Here is a 20,697-nt window from a genome sequence, read left to right on the forward strand (position 1 = left end):
TCGCTTGTTATTTGAAAACTGTTTCACATATTCTCTCTCATTTGCCAGTTTGTTTTTTTAAGTTCTAAATAAATTGATACCAATTTTATATGACTACAGGTGCTGCAGTTATACCAGATCTGTAAACTGAACCACGGTCTGATGATGGTCGGTCCATCTGGCAGCGGAAAGTCCACCGCCTGGCGTGTACTACTCAAAGCACTAGAAAGGTAAATATAACCAATTTCATAGTTTATATTATCAAGTCATGGACAAAATTCAATACGTGAACGGTCCATAACACATTTTGATTCTAATTCTATAATACAAATTGTTAATTTAAAAGGTTTATTTCTTTATAGATTCGAAGGTGTAGAAGGCGTGGCTCATGTAATCGATCCGAAAGCAATGTCAAAGGAGACCTTGTATGGTGTACTAGATCCGAACACCCGTGAATGGACTGACGGATTGTTCACACATATTTTAAGGTAAGTTTAACACTTGTTTTGCCATTATGCCATTTGTCATTTTGTTCTGAAATTGGGCGAATATATATTAATGAAAATCTTATATTATATAAACTTTGTCTCGTCTTAGGAAAATAATCGATAATGTTCGTGGTGAGATTAACAAGCGTCAATGGATAATATTCGACGGCGATGTGGACCCTGAGTGGGTGGAGAATCTGAACTCCGTGCTGGATGATAACAAGCTGCTCACGCTGCCCAACGGAGAGCGTCTGTCCTTGCCGCCCAACGTACGCGTCATGTTCGAGGTGAGAAAATGAATCAAATTGTTAATATTACTATCGGCTAAATATTTAAACGAAATCAAATGTTAATAGAAACAAATGCTAGCGACTCTGTCCGCGCAGAATTAAAAAAAATATTAGTGGCCTATGTGTTCTTCTAATCTATGTTAGTAATGCCAAATTTCAGCGAGATACTTTTAGTAATTCTGGAGATACCTAACAGCAAATATCCATCCATCCATCTAAACATTTGTATTTATAACATTGGTAATTACATAAGTGTTCATAAATAATTGAAATAATATTCTCTCATATCTTTATCGACTTTTCAAGTAATTTGGAACGATGATAATTTATTCCATCCAGGTGCAAGATCTAAAATATGCAACGCTGGCTACAGTATCGCGTTGCGGTATGGTTTGGTTCTCACAAGACGTACTCACAACTGAGATGATATTTGAGAATTATTTGTTGAGGTAATACACTAAAATTATAATACTTATATTAAGATAAGTTCACTGTGTTCATATATATATTGTTTCTAGATTGAGAAATATTCCATTGGAGGATGGTGAAGAAGACTCATTCAGCATCGTAATGGCAGCTCCAACAGCTGGAGGAGATCAGAATGCGACAGAAAATATACTATCACCCGGTTTACAGGTAATTATAACTTGGAATTTAGTAAGTAGTGTTAGTAAAATCCGACTTTGTGCCGGTGTACTGGCGCAACACTAGCCTTATTAAAATGTCAACGTTTATGTATCCCCTCACTAATCAATCTGACACTTGACTTGGTAAAAATACTCGCCATTCACGCCAAAGGATTCTGATACTGTCCTAAAGTAGTTAACTTAGTTACATTGTTTATGAAAGATATTAAAGGAGCCTGTAGTATTTTTGTAAATAATTAGGTACTGTTTTAAAATTGAAATTATTTGTTATTAATAGAGGAATACGTTTTTTTCAGACTCAACGCGACGTAGCCGCGATCCTTCAACCGTTGTTCTACGGCGATGGCCTCGTGGTAAAGTGCCTCGAACGCGCTGTCTCTCTCGACCATATAATGGATTTCACTCGACACCGCGCTTTATCCTCGTTACACTCGATGCTTAACCGCGGCGTGAGGAATATACTCGCGTACAACAGACAGCATCCCGACTTCCCTGTTACTAACGATCAGCTAGAAGCATACGTACCAAAGTGGTTGGTATATTCGTTGCTATGGTCTTTCGCGGGTGACGCTAAACTTAAGGTAATTTTATATTCCTGTTTACTTATAACACTTAGAAAACATATGGTATCTTGAATCTTCAAAAACTGATGTGACTTCTTTTTTTTTAGGACCGGAATGAATTGGGTGATTTTATACGATCAGCTAGTACTATGGTCCTGCCTAATTGCGGAGCCAATCAACACATTATTGACTTTGAGGTTAGTTTTAGATTAAACATTTTAAAAAGTACACTATTGCCCGAACAATAAACTAATTAAATAACGCGCTTAATCCTTTGTAAGTACCGAATTGTACATATACTCTGAGAGGCCCTCAAAAGGGTCTAATTACTTACATCGAATTAGGCCTGAGGTAGCAGATTTTGAGTTTTATTAGTTTTTTTATTGTTATGCAATGTTTAAAATAATACTTTTGTTATAGGTATCGATAACCGGGGAATGGGTGCCGTGGTCAGCGAAGGTGCCTCAGATCGAGGTGGAGACGCACAAGGTAGCGGCGCCCGATGTTGTGGTGCCCACACTGGACACGGTGCGACATGAGGCCTTGCTGTACACGTGGCTCGCGGAACACAAGCCCTTGGGTACGTGTTTAAAATTGTGAAATTAAAGCTTAATAATTTTCATCTTCTTACGTCTGTTTTAAAGTTTATGAAAAAAAAATCTTACAATTACATACTAAGAGTGTTTTTCACATTTATCTTTGTTCAGTGCTGTGCGGTCCACCGGGATCCGGTAAGACGATGACGTTATTCTCTGCGCTCCGAGCACTACCTGACATGGAAGTGGTCGGCCTCAACTTCTCCTCCGCCACCACGCCGGAGTTGCTCCTCAAGACCTTCGACCATTACTGCGAGTACAGGAAGACGCCCAACGGTGTTGTGTTGGCTCCCGTTCAGGTATAATAATTGTGTTCATAGCCGTACCCAGAGTCGATAATTGAGCGCTAAGGGCGTCTCTTAGTGCAGATTTTCCACCCTAAGTCACTTCCTTAGTGACGACTTTACGACTTTGCTTGCAGTATGAAAATTGTTATAATATCAACTTTAATATAAATTAAAAAAAAATATTTCAAGTGCGAATTGTACTAAACTCTTGTTTGTATGTTTCATATTGCAGCTCGGCAAATGGCTAGTACTGTTCTGCGACGAAATCAATCTACCGGACATGGATCAGTACGGCACGCAGCGAGTCATCTCTTTCTTACGTCAACTGCTTGAGCACAAGGGCTTCTACAGAGCATCAGGTAACATCATTCCCTAAGTAGTTTACTAGTTCCTAACTACTTACGTTAAGTGAATTGTAATAAATTGTTTATCTTACGCTTTGCCTTATAAGTTTTTTTTTTTAAAATCATTACATGTTCTATTAAAACATCGCCCTCGTTCTTAAAAAATGGAAATAAAAAGTTATAAATAATAATTTGTATGTATGCAGATCATTCGTGGGTGCATTTGGAGCGCATTCAGTTTGTGGGCGCGTGCAACCCGCCCACAGACCCAGGCCGTAAGCCGCTCTCGCACCGCCTTCTCAGACACGTCCCTGTCATATATGTTGACTATCCCGGGGAAACTTCACTCGAACAGGTAATTGCTATATTAATTTTTAATATCTCCAATGTCCCAAATCGTTACAAAAATAGTGTAACTTAATCATTATTAATAATAGCCAAAATAAAAGTTAACAATAACTACTTAAAGAATAAAAAAAGCTATAATTTTGTATAAGTAATCTGTAAATTTGAAGAAAATTAATATCAAGTAATTACTTGAAATCGATTTGTTTCTCATTTGTTTTCGTTTTCATATTGTTATTTATTTCTTTAATATTGAATATAATTTATGATGGTCGTTGTGTTAGATCTACGGCACGTTTACTCGTGCGATGCTGCGCATGCAGCCGTCACTGCGCGGGTACGCAGAGCCGCTAACGCAGGCGATGGTACACCTCTACCTCGCGTCGCAGGAGCGCTTCACACAGGACATGCAGCCACACTATGTTTACTCGCCCAGAGAGATGACACGCTGGGTGCGCGGCATATGCGAGGCCATTAGGTATTTATTTTAATTCGCGTTAGCAAAGCGACCGCTATTCCGCAATTACAGATACATTGTCTGCTATTTATTGACAGAGGAGTGGACTTATGGAAAGAGAATGTATCCCCACACTATGGGTCCTCTTCTCCGTCTTGATACCGTCTTCAAATTTATATATTGTCTACGTATGTATGATTGTAGGCCTTTGGATAACCTGAGCGTAGAAGGTCTGGTACGTTTGTGGGCGCATGAAGCATTGCGTCTGTTCCAAGATCGTCTAGTTGAAGACTCTGAAAGACAATGGACGGATGAAAATATAGACACTGTCGCTATGAGATTCTTCCCAGGTAAAATATTTTATTACTTCATTGCTGTCTGCTAGAAATCCAACACTTCATTACTTATTTATAAAAGAGTGTGTGTGACAGGAATTTAATGTTGTTTTATATATATTTATAATTACAGGTATCAACCGGGAGCAAGCTTTGGCTCGTCCTATCTTGTACAGCAACTGGTTAAGTAAAGATTACGTGCCAGTCCAAAGGGATCAACTTCGAGAATATGTCAAAGCTCGCCTAAAGGTAACGAATGAGTTTTTTTTTACATTTTCTATTTATCGTTTATGTTTTGCTGATTATTATGTAAAGATGTTGATGTGTCAAATCAAATACCGGGTGCGCACTTAAGTTGTCACGTCAGGTTATACAGTACCCTTCTCGATGTGCCAACTCAAGACTCGGCCTCAATATTGCTTTGTGTGGCAGGTGTTCTACGAGGAGGAGCTGGATGTGCCTTTGGTGCTGTTCGATGAGGTGCTGGATCATGTGCTGCGTATCGACCGTATCTTCCGCCAGCCACAGGGCCACCTGCTACTCATCGGAGTCTCCGGTGCCGGCAAGACCACGCTCAGTCGCTTCGTCGCATGGATGAATGGACTCAGCATCTTCCAAATTAAGGTAATATATTTTACATTCGTCAATCTCTAATATTTTAAAATGAACTTTTATGTGACGCAAACATTAAATATCGCTTGAAACAGTTCCAAGTGTAGATCTTCACTAAGAGGCACGCTTAATGATATTTTTTATTACGAAAACAGTATTTAGACTTAGGGAGTAGCGTTGTCAAGCGTTAGCTTATTAATTATTAAAAAAAAACAAAAGTGTGAAAATATAAAGGATTTTAATTACAGAATGGTGCCTTATCTATTAAATTTGTAACTACATACTTGTAAATACATAATAGCAACAACATGATATTTTGTTGGTCTATAGGTGCACAACAAATACACTGGTGCAGACTTTGATGAAGATTTACGTTCGGTGCTGCGCCGCGCCGGATGCCGCGATGAGAAGGTCGCCTTCATACTGGACGAGTCTAATGTACTGGATAGTGGTTTCTTGGAGCGCATGAATACATTACTGGCTAACGGAGAGGTAATTAAAATGATAGGAACTTCGTATGTAGTAGTAAAACATCTATCATGATTATTGTCTTCTTATATATATTATTTGCATGTTCCAAATAAAATGGTGGAAACTGTTTGTGTTCAGGTGCCTGGTCTATTTGAGGGCGACGAGTTCGCAGCTCTGATGACTCAATGCAAGGAAGGTGCGCAAAGAGAGGGACTTATGTTGGATTCTAACGACGAATTATATAAATGGTAATTAATAATGAATCTACTTACATTATTAAAATGTGTAACTTTTTCTCATACAAACAATCCGAAGAAATGATATTATAACAGTGTTGTTATCGTGTAGGTTCACTGGCCAAGTGATGCGCAATTTGCACGTGGTGTTCACAATGAACCCGTCCTCAGAGGGGCTAAAAGACCGCGCGGCCACTTCACCAGCGCTATTCAACAGATGTGTGCTTAACTGGTTCGGAGACTGGAGTGATGGCGCACTATTCCAGGTATACAGATTGTCTAATATCTTAGCAGCTCAGACCATCATACGAATCGTTGGGCAGAACACAATTTAATTAGTAGCGCGCTTCCTTAGCAGATGACCTTGAACCGCCAAGATATTTGAAAAGAACTATGTATATCCTTGACAGTCTTTGACGGACGTATATCAATTTATTTATTTAATTATACAGCCATACGCAGAGTCCTTTATAGTCCTCTAATCCTTTGCACGCTACTTAATTTACACTAAGCGATAATTTTAATTAACTATTAAATTAGTAGGAATCATCAAAGCATTGGGTAATTTGAACATGTTGTATGTATGTGTAAGGTGGGCAAGGAGTTCACTCGGCGCATGGACCTGGAGTGCGCGGAGTACGTGGCGCCGGCGGAGTTCCCCGCGGCGTGCGGCGAGCTGGGCGCGCGCCCCTCGCACCGCGACGCCGTCGTCAACGCCTGCGTCTACGTGCACCAGACCCTCCACCGCGCCAACGCGCGTCTCGCCAAGCGCGCCAACCGCACCATGGCCATCACGCCAAGGTCACCCACCACTCTTCACACCTTTTTTTCTTTTTAGTCACTTTGGGTCTTATGAACTGTCAACCTCCGGAAAATACTTATAGCTAAAAGTACAAGAAAATAACGGAGAGTTCAACACACAGGAGTCGTGGCCACAAGGGGAAACCCTAGATTACATAATAAATCTACATTAAACTTTATAGGCACTACCTGGACTTTATCCAGCAAATGGTGAAGTTGTACGCGGAGAAGCGCGCAGACCTGGAGGAGCAGCAGCTGCATCTAAATGTCGGTCTCGGCAAAATCGCCGAGACTGTCGAGCAGGTCGAGGAGATGCAGAAGAGTCTTGCCGTCAAGTCTCAGGTATGACACGTTCATGAGGAACTAAACAGAAGTACTCTTGAACTTTTTTTGTAAAATTCTATTTTTTTTTATTTGTAAATGAATACAAGTTTTTTTTAATTTATTAAAATCAGCATTTATTATTTCTAAATTCAGATGTTGACTCAAATTGTTACAATGTATTTTGTAGGAACTTCAAGCAAAGAACGAGGCGGCCAATGCAAAACTACGTCAAATGATAAAAGATCAGCATGAAGCTGAAAAGAAGAAAGTCGAAAGTCAGGAGATTCAGGTTTGATATTATGAAAAGCAACTTTTTTAATAATTTTATTAGGAATTTTTTAGTGACATAATTGAACACAATTCAAGATTTGCAAACTTAAACTTAAATTACTTAGTAACTAGCTATTTACTTATATAAATAATTAATATATATTTAAACTAAGACATAAGCTAATAAAAAATATATACTAAAACTAAACCAAACTAAAAATAAAACTAACTAATGTAAAAAATCGAGCCGAAATCGCTGCGCTCGCAGGGTAAGGGTACCCAAGAGGCTAGCGGCATTTTCCCGTTGAATAGCCAGGCTCAACCTTTGTCCGACAAAATTGGTTATTTATCTTTTATTTACTTAATTTGTGTTCTCACGTATTATTTCTACGTCAGGTTGCATTAGAGAAGCAGACAAAGGAAATTGAAGCTAAACGCAGAGATGTGATGGCGGACCTCGCGCAGGTCGAGCCGGCCGTCATCGAAGCACAAAACGGTTTGGTTCTTTATTTCATTTATATAACAAGTTATTTACCTATCATTATGTTTATTTTTAAATATAATAGTTAATATTTCCAGTATTTGCTTTGTAGTAAAAGTTTTGCGGCTTAATTATTAAGGTTCTTCTTACTTGAAAAAACCACAAATAATTCGAAGTTCATGACTTTTTATTTCTGTTAGAAAGATAAGAAAAAGTTGGAAGAACCTAATCTTCATATTTACATGATTTTTTTTTGTAAATAAATTTAGTTTGTGATTTTTTTTTGTAAGTTTTACGACCTCTATGATTAATTAGTGTGTTGCTAAAGTGTGCCAAATAATAAATTTAACGTATTTCAGTGAGATAGATTTGCGTTAGAAAACAATGGTAATTGAAATATTGTTTGCTTACAATAATTAGGTAGTCCTTGTTCCAAATGAAGACTAAATTATCTAAACAATGAATTCTATTCTATTTATATAATACAATTTCACTTTCGTCTATTTCAAGATTTGTAGGAAATCATAAGATTTAGGCGTTCATTTGGAATGGGATAGCACTATTGTTATCTATAAGTAGGTAGTATTAAATATAATGGTCCGACGGAACAGCGGTGCGTTCCATCAAGAAGCAGCAGCTGGTGGAAGTGCGGTCAATGGCCAATCCGCCCTCCGTAGTCAAGATGGCGCTTGAGTCCATTTGTACGCTGCTCGGGGAAAAGGGGGACACGTGGAAGGGCATCCGGTCCGTCGTTATGAAGGACAACTTCATATCCACTATTGTTAACTTCGAGACTGAGAATATCACGTTAGTGTTGCAACTTTTTGTCACCTTGTGGTAGCATGTTGTTTCTCATTATTACTACAATATACTTTGCATTTCTAAGATTTTTTTATGTAATAAACAACATGCTATCTTGATTATGTAAGCTAAAAACTTATATTAATTTCTCATGTATCATCATTAGATAGCAAGCGTATATTTTCTCAGTCTTTGTATATTTATTGGCAAAAACATTGTAGCGTATCCGACCTTTAGTTATGTTATTGCGATGTATTTAGTTGAATATATTTTGTTAAGCAGCGTCTTTTAGATCGTCAATCTTCCGCAGCATCGTCGGTCCTACAATAATAAAAAATGTATATAACGCTAAGCTTGTTTGCATATGTGTCTTGTTTTAATATGAAATGTTAAATAACGCTATGTACCTCTTGTATGTGATTAATAAAACGGCATCTACGTAGGGCCCACTAATAATGACAATGTGACTAACACCGCTAAGCATCGCCGCGGACGTACTGTCCGCGAGCGCACCGGGCGCACCGGGCGCACCGGGCGCGGCGGCAGTAGCGTACGCGCGCCGCTACGTGCGTACGAGTCAGCGACCTCGCTAACAGCCTTTGTCTCTCTCTTTTTCGTACTGTCCTCGCTCTCGCTTCGCGCTGGTGGCGGCCGCGACGCGCACCCGACGCTCCACCCGACCGTTACACTGTACAGCCGTCAAATCTATTAAGAAGCAGCATTTGGTGGAAGTGCGCTCTATGGGAAACCCGCCGGCGATTGTGAAAGTGGCGCTCGAGTCGATATGTCTGCTGCTCGGCGAGAACGCTACAGACTGGAAGGCCATCCGCGCCGTCATCATGCGCGAGAACTTCATCAACAGCATCGTCTCCAACTTCTCCACCGAGGACATCACGTGAGCACCGCCGCTTGTATACCCAGCCCCGCCCCACCCTCACCCTCGCCCCGCCCACCTGAGCCCTTTGCCCCACCCTACGACGTCTCCTCGTTTGTGTCTTGTATTGAATTTGTCCGTTCTACATCTCTTCCCATTCAATGCCAAAAATTTAAAAAGTTTTTCATAATTTAAATCACAGTTCCATTTCCCCGATATTTTTTTCTTTACAACACAGTATTTGGTGCTTTTTATCCGTACAGTTTTGTTTATTTTACATTTTTGTATTTTCATCGTTTTCCGTTTTTCAGTAAAGCTTTATTTTATTAGATGCACATCATCTTTCATCCGCTTTTATTTTCTTTCGTCCACATTTTTATACTAATTTCCTTTGTAATACAATTCTTTTTTTTTTATATAATTTTTGTGTCATTCCTTATGAATAATTTTATATTGTGTGAAGCTCAGCATAATCCTTGTACTTCCCTATCCAATGAATTTCGTTTTTATTCTCAATGGTGGTGGCGTAGGCTTGGATACCATCAGAATTATGAAGAAGAACATATGACTCATAGAAAAAGGCTGATGAAATCTATATCTAAAGTACAAAATCATCAAAGCAATCACAAAACAGCTTATGAAGTCACAATCGACATTTTAAACAATTGCACAAAACAATTTGAAATATTTTTTTTACTAACTAAAATTATTATAGTAGTTTTGACTGATGGTATCATATTGAATTTCACACTGGCATGTTACGACAGGGAATGATTTTTTTTATAATTTTTGCGTGTTTTATTTTTATTGCTTAAGCGCGCTTTTTGCATGGTATAGCGAGCATACAGGTTTAAAGGAACGGGTGAAATCTTTTTTTTATCTTATTCTTTGTTAAAGATTTTACCTTTTTGCTGGACTTAATGGCATGATCTTGGTGATGGGTACTTTGTGTATGCAGTTTTTACTACCAACTTTCAAATTAACAATAAAAATTACATTAACAAAATATTTAAATTTGATTTTACATTACAGTGAAGAATTTTTAATATATATATAAGTGATACGAATTCAGTATTCACTTCATTTAAATACATGTTTTTTTTAATGCATGAATGTATTTGCCAATAAATAATATATTGTTAAAAACACCAAGAAAGCCGTTACAATCATTTATACAGACTGGCTTATTGTTTTCGTCCATATTCATATTTTTTTATTTGTTTGCTATCTATATCAAATACATAAGGCATTGATATCTACTACACATGGTTTTGTGGTTGGGGTAAGTGTTGTTCAATGTCCATGTGTAAAGTCAATATAAATTGTGCATGACTTGGTTGGATTTTTTAAATGACATGTGGTGTGGAGGTGCCTTTATCATTCACGTTTGTATATCTTTTAAGTTTAATTATCTATGAGATTTTTTTACTAATCACTTGTAATATGTGCTAGTGACGATGTACGCGAGAAAATGAGAACTCGTTACCTCAGCAATCCGGATTACAACTTTGAAAAAGTAAACAGAGCCAGTATGGCTTGCGGACCTATGGTCAAATGGGCTATCGCTCAGGTAAATATTAACCTCTTACTAATATTATAAATGCGAATGTTTAGATGGATGGATGGATGGATAGATGGATGTTTGCTTAAATGTATTTCCAGAACGGCTAAACGGTCCCGCTGAAATTTGGCATGGACGTAGAACAGTCTGGAAGAACACATAAGCTATTAATGTTTTTTTAGTACCGCTCGGACGGTGTCGCGGGCGTTAGCTAGTATTTGTTATATATTACTTTCGGTCTTTTTTAATAAATATTTGAAATTTAAACCTATGAAATAACATTTCAGATCGAATACGCAGATATGTTAAAGCGTGTTGAACCTCTACGTAATGAGCTGAAGGCACTGGAAGACCAGGCGCAGACCAACGTCACTGCTGGCAATGACGTGCGCGAACTTATTGAACAGCTGGAGAAGTCCATCGCGTCTTACAAGGAGGAGTACGCACAGCTCATCAGTCAAGCACAAGCTATTAAAACTGATCTCGAAAATGTACAAGCTAAGGTATGTTGGACTCTAAAAATATAATTACTTTCTTACTATTTGTTTGTGAAAACCGCCTCAATTTTAGAGACAAAAATAATTGTTGCAAATTAAAGTTACTTTAGGTGTCTTATTTGAAATCTGTACACGTTACTTGTAAGTAAAGTATAAAAACTCTAACACTTTAATGTTCAAAATCTGTCGCTTCTAGTAATTAATTGCCTATTTGCTTGTTTTCAGGTGGACAGGTCGATAGCGCTGCTCAAGAGTTTGGTTATCGAACGCGAGCGATGGGAGTCCAGTTCGGAGACATTCCGTTCCCAAATGAGCACCATAGTCGGCGATGTATTACTATCAGCAGCGTTCATCGCGTACGGCGGTTACTTTGACCAACACGTAAGTTTACATCTTTGAAATGTCTATGTTTCAGTAAAATAATCAATATTCTATAAATATTTTCTATATGGATAACCTAGATCTGTTTAATAACCCAGATACAACCGTTCAGATATCGTCGTAGCGTTGTCATACACCACCCGTCTCCATGAAGTCAAATATGTATATCAACACTAGTGCTATCTTTGTTTCTTTTAAAGTTAATGAGAGGGATAGCAGTATTGTAATACAGATGTTGCAAAGCAAAGATTTTCCTTAACATTACACGCTACTGTCCACCTTAAGTTGAAGTTCATAATTGACATAGAGTATCTGTTTATTCAGTACCGTCAGCACTTATTCTCGACATGGACGAGCCATCTGGCGGCGGCGAGCATCAAGTACCGCGCGGACATCGCCCGTACTGAATACCTTTCCAACCCTGACGAGCGTCTGCGCTGGCAGGCCAATGCGCTGCCCACTGATGAGCTGTGTGTTGAAAATGCAATCATGCTAAAGGTATAACTACCGTACGCAAATTTGTTAATTGTTTACTTATAGATATTAGATCAGCACTAAGTAACAACCTTGGTAACTTAAAAAGTATTCTGAATGTAGCAGTATGATGAACAAAATAAAATTATTTGTATGTAAAAAAGCTTTAATGTTACCAACACCGGATCATAATGTTTCGCCTTGGAAATGTGAGAAAGTAATGTAAAAAATCAACTTTTAGACTTCAAAACTCTGTTTAGTTTTCTGCATTTGTTTATTTATTTTTACTAAATATTTCAGCGCTTCAACCGGTATCCATTAATCATAGACCCATCGGGACAAGCCACAGAATTCATAATGCGAGAGTTCAACGAACGCAAGATCACAAAGACATCATTCCTTGATGACTCCTTTAGGAAGAATTTGGAATCGGCGCTGCGTTTCGGCAATCCACTGCTCGTTCAGGTTAGTGTTCTAACTTAATTATATAATTTTTTGTCTAAATAAGAAACAGATACATACATGAATATTCTCATCATTTTTATCAGGAAGTTTGATTTTTTCATTTGTTATTTATGATAAGTCAGAAATCATGTTGTCTGGAAGTTTGGATGTAAAACCGATCACAAATAATTAAGAAAACGCTCAGGAATATTTGTCTTGTATGTTATTAACTCTTATTTATATTGTTATCTTCATGGTGTAGGATGTAGAGAACTACGACCCTATCCTGAATCCGGTGCTGAATCGCGAGCTGCGGCGCACAGGCGGCCGCGTGCTCATCACGCTCGGCGACCAGGACATCGATCTTAGTCCATCCTTCGTCATATTCCTCAGCACAAGGTATGTTGTTCATTAATTTGAAATATCTCTCCTTACAGTAAAACTGATATATAGTATAAACAGAATAAGACTAACTGCCGCACTCAGTCCTTCAATGATTACTTAATTACATTCATAGTACTCTCCTATTTACCGTCTAAGTGCTGCATGAGTCTCGTTACAATTCCTTTTGTGATTTAATTGAGTACAATAGATTTTTTTCAGCACTATGAGAAAGTTTGACTCTACAATTTGTTAATATTTATAGCTTATATTGTTTAATTTAATTTTGCAGGGACCCGACGGTGGAGTTCCCGCCAGACATGTGCTCGCGTGTGACCTTCGTGAACTTCACGGTGACGCGTTCGTCTCTGCAGTCCCAGTGCCTGCATCGCGTGCTCAAGGCGGAGCGCCCCGACATCGACACCAAGCGCTCTGATCTGCTGAAATTGCAGGGTATGTGAATCATTTATTTTATGGGAAATATGTTGGCGGCTCCGAACATTGTACGCGTCTGCGCAGGATACAATTTTAGGTGTAAAGGGATTGCGGGAGGGCATTTAAGGTCAGGTTAGATTAACATCAAGCGGAGCTTTGGAAGCGCGGGTTACAATAAAATACCGAAATCATACAAAAAGTCTCTATAATTTCGTTAATAACGTGTAAAATTTATGAATTATTCCCACAGGTGAGTTCCATCTTAGATTGAGGCAATTAGAGAAGTCTTTACTGCAAGCGCTCAATGACGCCAAGGGCAAGATCCTGGACGACGACTCCGTCATCGCCACGCTCGAGACGCTCAAGAAGGAAGCCGATGATATTGGACAGAAGGTAAACTTCTACAGTACAAATGGAGTTTTTTATAAGTGTGGTAAAATAACTCATAAAATTTACACTAAATATGACAATTATAATTCACAGGTGGAAGAGACCGACAAAGTTATAGCCGAAATTGAAACAGTCAGTCAGCAGTACCTGCCGCTATCACAAGTAAGTTTTACATACAGCAAAGTATGATATATTATTTTTTATACGATTTGTAACAATTTTCTAATCCTCAGGCGTGCAGCAGCATATACTTTACTATGGAGTCTTTGAACCAAGTTCACTTCTTGTATCAATACTCCTTGAAGATGTTCCTTGACATCTTTAGTTCAGTGCTGGTGTGTCCCGCGCTTAGCGGCGTCACTGATTATACAGCTCGCTTGAATACCATCACTGAAGAACTGTTTACGGTAAGTTATTCCTTACTAAACAATTTTTTTGTATTCCATGTAGACGTAATGAAGAAGAAATTTTTTAATAAAATTACTCTATACAAAGGGAGCATAAGTCTGAAACGTGATAACAATTTTTAAGTGCCAAAGGGTTACTTTGAATGCGTTTATATTAATATTTTTGGTTTGGATTGGAAACGTGTTATTTATGATCAAATTACGACTCTCAGTAAGATCACAAATGTGATTGCATTATGTTCTATTTTGGTATTTAAAACCACAAGGTTGTTTTCCATAAAAACAATTTGTTAATTATATGTTGTATATTAGGCGGTGTACGAGCGCGTGGCGCGCGGTATGCTGCACACGGACAGGCTGACGTTCGCGCTGCTGCTGTGCCGCATCCAGCTGAAGGGTACTGGCGCAGAAGACACGCTGGAGCGCCAGTTCGCGGTCTTCCTGCGCGGCAAGGAGGGCTTCGTGCCCGCCACAGAGCCCCTGCCGCCGCTAACACACCAGCAGCACGATGCCGCCGCGAGGCTCAGCTCCAGGTGACCTATTCACTATTTTCATAACTAACTAAGAAAAAAGAAGTTAAAATTTTGACTTAAAAACTGTAGCTATCCATACCCAATAGCAATTTCCTTTTATATAGTCTTCACATAAAAACTTTACACTATTACAAATTTACTTTTGGGTGAAAAAACTGTATAGACATAATAAGTTTGATTGATCTCAGTATGATGTGGCGCTATGTGGAAACGTATTGTGTTGCAGACTACCGGAGTTCCGCCGTCTGCTGGAGAAGGCGAGCGAACTGCCAGAGTTGTCGGCGTGGCTGGCGCAGGCGGCACCAGAGCAGTGCGTGCCCACACTATGGGACACGGAGCCCAGTGCGCCTCCCGCCCCCCACTCCCTCGCTATGTACCGCCTGCTACTCATACAGGTACATGTATACTCCGACATACAGTCTCACACACTCTCACATAGGTTATTTAAAAAGCGCATTAAGTTAATTACATTAATAAAAATAAATGATGTTTGAAATGTTCTGTGGTGTTTAGGCGTTCCGTCCGGACCGCGTGATAGCGGCGGCGACTCAGCTGGTGGGTGCGGTGCTGGGCGGCGGGTTCATGGCGCGTGCCGAGACCGAGTTAGAGCTGGCCGCCATCACCGACACGCAGCTCAACGCCACCACACCCGCGCTACTCTGCTCCGTGCCCGGATATGACGCTAGCGGTAATACTAACTTACACTACTAAGTTACACACAAAGAACTTACGATATACGTGGGAAAGAGCGAAAAACGTAATACGAACGTACATTGTGCACGTAGTATTGCAGCGTGCTATACGTAGATTGTTACGTACCCAATCTGTATTAAAAAATGTTAAACGGTTAAAATTACTTGCTTAATTATCAACTGGCTTCTTGAACTTTATGTTCATGATTATAGATCCAGGGTAAGATTTATGTTACAAGTGTTGCGTTATGTGTAGGTCGTGTGGACGATATGGCGACAGAGCTGAACAAGCCACTGTCGAGTATCGCTATCGGGTCCGCGGAGGGCTTCAACCAGGCCGAGCGCGCCATCAACACCGCATGCAAGACTGGACGGTTAGATTTAATACATATTTTATTTGTTATCAAGTGAATATGAAATAATAACAACTAATCTATATGTTTTGTTTCCAGTTGGGTAATGCTGAAGAACGTGCATCTAGCTCCGGTATGGCTTGTACAACTGGAGAAGAAGTTGCACTCCCTGCAGCCGCATCCCAACTTCCGGCTGTTCCTCACCACGGAGATCAGTCCCAAGCTGCCAGTCAACCTGCTGCGCGCTGGCCGAGTGGTCGTTTTCGAGCCTCCGCCCGGCATACGCGCCAACCTGCTCAGAACATTCGCCACTGTAAGCCGTTATATCTTTACATAATATTGTTACAACCACTTGACACAAAGGAGAAATGTCTCAAACTCGAGTATTATTTAATTTTAACGAGATGGTATTATTTTTTTAATCATTAATTAATTTGTTCTTTCTTTAATTACTGTCACTTTAACTTGGTTTTCCTTATTAGGTACCCGCAGCTCGTATGATGAAAGCTCCTTCAGAAAGAGCTCGCCTGTACTTCCTGTTAGCCTGGTTCCATGGTAAGATATTGTATTCAAAATGTCATATCCTGAAACAAGAAGCTGTAAATGTTAAACTATTTTATTGTTTTTTATTTGTTATTAAGTTTTATATCTGATTTTTGTATCGCGTGTGCAGGCATCGTGCAGGAACGTTTGCGCTACGTGCCGTTGGGTTGGGCCAAGTACTACGAATTCAACGAGTCGGACCTCCGCGTCGCCTGCGACACTCTCGACACATGGATAGACGCTACCGCTATGGTATGCATTTACGTTATAATTACTACCATAAATTTAATGCTGTAGATATCCTCAGGAAATTATGGCCAAAACCAAACACACGTTAGTTGTGGAGATGCGGAAATATTATCGTTTCTATTTTACAAAAATGCTTTTTAAGTTTTTCTAAAGAGTTGTAGATGAAAAAAAGTTTCTGTCCTGAGTTTGTATGTATTTTTGATTAAATGGTAAATGAAAACTTTGTTAATCCAATTCATAAAACGTCCTTAGTTAAAAAATATATAATTGGTGACGTCTCCGCCACCTAGCGGAGTACGCGGAAACTAATATTATATGTTAACATATTTCAGGGTCGCACGAACCTGCCACCGGAGAAGGTGCCTTGGGAGGCTCTTGTGACGCTTCTGTCCCAATGCATCTACGGTGGGAAGATCGACAACCTGTTCGACCAGCGTCTTCTTCACTCATTCCTCTGCAAACTCTTCACGCCAAAGTCCTTCGAGGCGGACTTCGCGCTAGTTGCCAACGTCGATGGGGTACATGGCAATTTTAAATACCTTTCTAGTATAAGCAACATTTTATTAAGTAATATTTTTAAAGGACATTGTATTTGGGGTTTCATTAATTAAAATAACGCTTAATAGCACTGGATTTTTTTTTCATCAGTCATAGTGTTCTAGTTTAGACAACAAAACAAAAGAGGTTCTTATAGCTTTTTGAAATAAATATACTAATTATGCTTTAAATAGTGTAGGAAAGTAGCAACGTAAGTAAAACCTTAAGAAAGTATTCAATATTGTCATTGTTTTTTCAGGCTACTGGCAACCAGCGTCACATCACGATGCCGGACGGCAACCGGCGTGACCACTTCCTCAAGTGGATCGAAGACCTCTCCGATAGACAAACGCCCTCGTGGCTTGGACTGCCCAACAATGCTGAGAAGGTAACCTCTCTATTACTGCTGATATCAGATTTTTTTAAGTGCTAACTAAACATACCCTTAGTATAGATTTCACTAATGTAGATCGACTAAGACTCTTTCATAGTATTAAGTATTGTTTGACGGTTTTTTGAGACATATCCCAGAAAAAATGCTATAAAAATTATTCGTGTATTAATAAATGAATTAAAAATCAGGTGTTGCTAACAACTCAAGGCAGCGACTTGGTCTCCAAGTTATTGAAGATGCAGCAACTGGAGGACGAGGAGGAGCTCGCTTACAACGCCGCGCAAGACGATCCTAGTAAGTTATAGCATCCAAAAATATATATAATATTTGGAGATAAAAGAATTTTGCCAAAAAAAATATTGAGAAGTTTTTTGAAAAAAATGATTTGTTGTGGCCATAAAGTAATAAATGAATGAATTCTACAGATGCTATAGTAGTTGTGGGCGACGGGCGGCCGGCGTGGATGAAGACCCTGCACCAGACAGCCACCGCTTGGCTACAACTTTTGCCAAAGGAACTGCCGGTAATTAGTATTATCATTGTATCTTAATACCATTTGTATCATTATATCATTTCTATATCAATACACATTTATGAAATGTAAGATTAAATATCGTCATTGGGTTGATAAATACCACAGAATTATAGTTTTAAATAAACCTAATAAGTGTCTTAATATAACAATATTATACCCGGTAACAATTATGACATTTAACAAATTTTACTTTAGGGCGACAGCATAAATTCGATACAAATAAATCTGACACAGAACTAGCAATTGTTTACGTATTGATGACGTCAACCCACGTATAATATGCGTGTTGTGTTGTGTAGACGTTGCGTCGCACGGTGGAGAACATCAAGGATCCGCTGTACCGGTTCTTCGAGCGCGAGGTGGCGGCCGGCGCGGCGCTGCTGCAGCAGGTGCTGCATGACCTGCGTGCCGTCATCTCCATCTGCCAGGTAATACACGACCACTCCTTGTCTGATGCTACCTTGAATATGTTCTGAATTTAGACGATATGTTTAAAGACAAATGATCATGCGGCCTATCGACATCCTCAATTGCAGATATGTTGCCTACTTTAAATCGATTGAGGAGACGTACAGAAATGGAATATTTCGCGTTTTTATGCCCTGCAACAAATCTACTTCCCTTTTCATTATAAGAAAAGGGCAGGAAGGGAAGGAGGTTTAAAGTTAGCCCTTCGGAACGCACACTGATCAGACGAAACGCGTAATTACTTTCACTTCACGAATGTCTTCAAAGTGTTCGTGGTACTAAACAGTACGAGCTGACCCATTTGGGCAATAAATGATGTTGCTGTAAAAGTATTTTGTTACTAATGTCTATGTATGTATCAGGGCGAGATGAAGCAGACGAACGAGACGCGATCTATGGTGGGGGCGTTGGTGCGCGGCATTCTGCCGGCGTCATGGCGGCGCTACGCGGTGGCGCGCGGCTGCACCGTGCAGCAGTGGGCGGGCGACTTCGCCTCGCGTGTGCAACAGCTCGCCGCAGTCTCTGAGGCGGTCGCTGAACGCGGCGCTAAGAGGCTGCAGGTACAACTACGTCAAGTTTTAATAACATGTGAAATAATCATAACCAAAGCCTTACAGACCTTTGTCTGCAGCACAACAGTTAAAATTATTTAACTTAAAAAGAATCTACATCTTGCTAGTATGAACTAAAATCACCAGTGTTTTATAAATAATGTTTTATTTTTCAGAGTATACCAATATGGCTGGGCGGTCTTCTCAACCCCGAAGCGTACATCACGGCTACGCGCCAGTGCGTCGCACAGGCCAACTCCTGGTCTCTGGAGGAACTGCACTTGCAGGTATGTTGAAAAAATAGTTATGAAAATAAAAACATAAATTATTTTTTTGTTTAACTTGCGTTACGTGTGTTCCACAGGTGACAATCCCCGACCCGGGCACGCCGACGGAGAACGCGCAGACGGAGTGGTCTTTCTCAGTGACGGGGCTGAAACTGCAGGGCGCCACCGTTAAGGGCAATCGGCTGCTACTCACCAACACCATCATGGTGGACCTGCCCCTCACCGTGCTCACCTGGGTCCGGTACGTGTACTCCGGATTTTTTGTGCCAAGTTTGGGATGTGGCTCGTTTTTTCAAGCGAATCGATAACCTGTTTAGAACTATGTACGAAATGTTGAGAGAAAAAGCTGCCTATCACATCAACATCAGATTGAACCTAGCTTTTTACTAAAAATCTTTTTTTATTATTTTTCTAAAAAAAAATATTTCTTACAGCGGTCCGGAGGAACCGGTGAACGGACAGACGCTGACACTGCCCGTGTACTTGAACAGCGCTCGTTCAGAACTACTGTTCACGGTGCGGCTGTCAATTGCACCAGGACAGGAGCAGCACGCGTTCTACGAGCGCGGTGTCGCCCTTCTCACATCTACTGCACTGAACTAAACTCATATAACTCAAAACTAACAACACTCAATATACCCAACACTCAGTAAACTCATAACATTCAATATACTCATTGAACTTAGTAAAGTCGCGCAACTCCACAAAAAATTAATATAAAAAGCCTTTTTCATTACATTTCTTTCTAATGTATGCAAAGGAAATACAAAGTTCCATATATTTTCGCAATATAGCGAGGATTTTTATATTCCTGGCCAATCTATAATATGTCATTTTGAGAATAAAATCGGTTTTACCACATAAGAAAAAAATCGATATCCATTCGAATCACGTTTAAATTATGCACTTTTTGTTTTATAAAAAAAAACAATATTTATCCTATTTAATAATCTTATTATAACCTTCACATATTTAACATTATCACACTAAATATGCAAAGCATGTAATAAAGTATAATAATTAAGGAATTGTTTTATTTCTCAAAATACATTTTAAATTTACCCTCTCCTTTTTGAAATCTGAAAATTGTACAGAATTGATAATTTTCCATTATGTGTGTTCCGAAGAAAAATTTTAATAAGTTAAAAACAAGACAAAATATTCTGCAAAGATCTATTCAGTGTCGATAGATTTATGGCGAAATAATTTAAGTTTTACTCCAAACAAATAGGGCTTAATTTCGCTGAAAAAACATCAACGACGCAAACGACGTGACGGTTGTTTTCAATTAGTGTTGATTGTCAATTGTTTCAGTAACGCGAATTAATTAGTCGTTCTTTTGACAGGTACCCTGAAACAACTTTTTAATTTAATGAGAATAAAA

General features: G+C 39.4%; 1 protein-coding gene across 1 annotated transcript in view; it reads left to right on the forward strand.

Moving 5' to 3' along the window:
- The window catches only part of Dhc64C (dynein heavy chain, cytoplasmic), a 38,108-nt gene extending 17,938 nt beyond the window's left edge, over positions 1 to 20,170 (forward strand). The window contains exons 45-93 of the mRNA XM_013314325.1: positions 100 to 209; positions 342 to 467; positions 577 to 754; positions 1,097 to 1,206; positions 1,276 to 1,393; positions 1,701 to 1,985; positions 2,075 to 2,164; positions 2,388 to 2,547; positions 2,675 to 2,862; positions 3,083 to 3,209; positions 3,401 to 3,549; positions 3,824 to 4,017; positions 4,201 to 4,346; positions 4,465 to 4,580; positions 4,764 to 4,955; positions 5,274 to 5,435; positions 5,553 to 5,662; positions 5,763 to 5,916; positions 6,243 to 6,451; positions 6,634 to 6,793; positions 6,963 to 7,064; positions 7,442 to 7,541; positions 8,138 to 8,333; positions 10,654 to 10,771; positions 11,050 to 11,265; positions 11,485 to 11,640; positions 11,965 to 12,138; positions 12,415 to 12,579; positions 12,821 to 12,957; positions 13,232 to 13,392; positions 13,625 to 13,767; positions 13,858 to 13,926; positions 13,998 to 14,171; positions 14,484 to 14,704; positions 14,931 to 15,099; positions 15,218 to 15,392; positions 15,653 to 15,770; positions 15,849 to 16,062; positions 16,232 to 16,304; positions 16,423 to 16,544; positions 16,874 to 17,059; positions 17,338 to 17,466; positions 17,661 to 17,766; positions 17,898 to 17,995; positions 18,307 to 18,435; positions 18,838 to 19,035; positions 19,203 to 19,313; positions 19,391 to 19,554; positions 19,748 to 20,170. Coding sequence (XP_013169779.1) covers positions 100 to 209; positions 342 to 467; positions 577 to 754; positions 1,097 to 1,206; positions 1,276 to 1,393; positions 1,701 to 1,985; positions 2,075 to 2,164; positions 2,388 to 2,547; positions 2,675 to 2,862; positions 3,083 to 3,209; positions 3,401 to 3,549; positions 3,824 to 4,017; positions 4,201 to 4,346; positions 4,465 to 4,580; positions 4,764 to 4,955; positions 5,274 to 5,435; positions 5,553 to 5,662; positions 5,763 to 5,916; positions 6,243 to 6,451; positions 6,634 to 6,793; positions 6,963 to 7,064; positions 7,442 to 7,541; positions 8,138 to 8,333; positions 10,654 to 10,771; positions 11,050 to 11,265; positions 11,485 to 11,640; positions 11,965 to 12,138; positions 12,415 to 12,579; positions 12,821 to 12,957; positions 13,232 to 13,392; positions 13,625 to 13,767; positions 13,858 to 13,926; positions 13,998 to 14,171; positions 14,484 to 14,704; positions 14,931 to 15,099; positions 15,218 to 15,392; positions 15,653 to 15,770; positions 15,849 to 16,062; positions 16,232 to 16,304; positions 16,423 to 16,544; positions 16,874 to 17,059; positions 17,338 to 17,466; positions 17,661 to 17,766; positions 17,898 to 17,995; positions 18,307 to 18,435; positions 18,838 to 19,035; positions 19,203 to 19,313; positions 19,391 to 19,554; positions 19,748 to 19,916 — 7,377 coding nt within the window. The 3' untranslated portion in view covers positions 19,917 to 20,170. The remainder of the gene's footprint in view (positions 1 to 99; positions 210 to 341; positions 468 to 576; positions 755 to 1,096; positions 1,207 to 1,275; positions 1,394 to 1,700; positions 1,986 to 2,074; positions 2,165 to 2,387; positions 2,548 to 2,674; positions 2,863 to 3,082; positions 3,210 to 3,400; positions 3,550 to 3,823; positions 4,018 to 4,200; positions 4,347 to 4,464; positions 4,581 to 4,763; positions 4,956 to 5,273; positions 5,436 to 5,552; positions 5,663 to 5,762; positions 5,917 to 6,242; positions 6,452 to 6,633; positions 6,794 to 6,962; positions 7,065 to 7,441; positions 7,542 to 8,137; positions 8,334 to 10,653; positions 10,772 to 11,049; positions 11,266 to 11,484; positions 11,641 to 11,964; positions 12,139 to 12,414; positions 12,580 to 12,820; positions 12,958 to 13,231; positions 13,393 to 13,624; positions 13,768 to 13,857; positions 13,927 to 13,997; positions 14,172 to 14,483; positions 14,705 to 14,930; positions 15,100 to 15,217; positions 15,393 to 15,652; positions 15,771 to 15,848; positions 16,063 to 16,231; positions 16,305 to 16,422; positions 16,545 to 16,873; positions 17,060 to 17,337; positions 17,467 to 17,660; positions 17,767 to 17,897; positions 17,996 to 18,306; positions 18,436 to 18,837; positions 19,036 to 19,202; positions 19,314 to 19,390; positions 19,555 to 19,747) is intronic.
- The last annotated feature ends 527 nt before the right edge of the window (positions 20,171 to 20,697 follow it).

This window comes from Papilio xuthus, unplaced genomic scaffold (assembly GCF_000836235.2).
Source record: "Papilio xuthus unplaced genomic scaffold, Pxut_1.1 DF827461.1, whole genome shotgun sequence".
Lineage (NCBI taxonomy): Eukaryota > Metazoa > Arthropoda > Insecta > Lepidoptera > Papilionidae > Papilio > Papilio xuthus.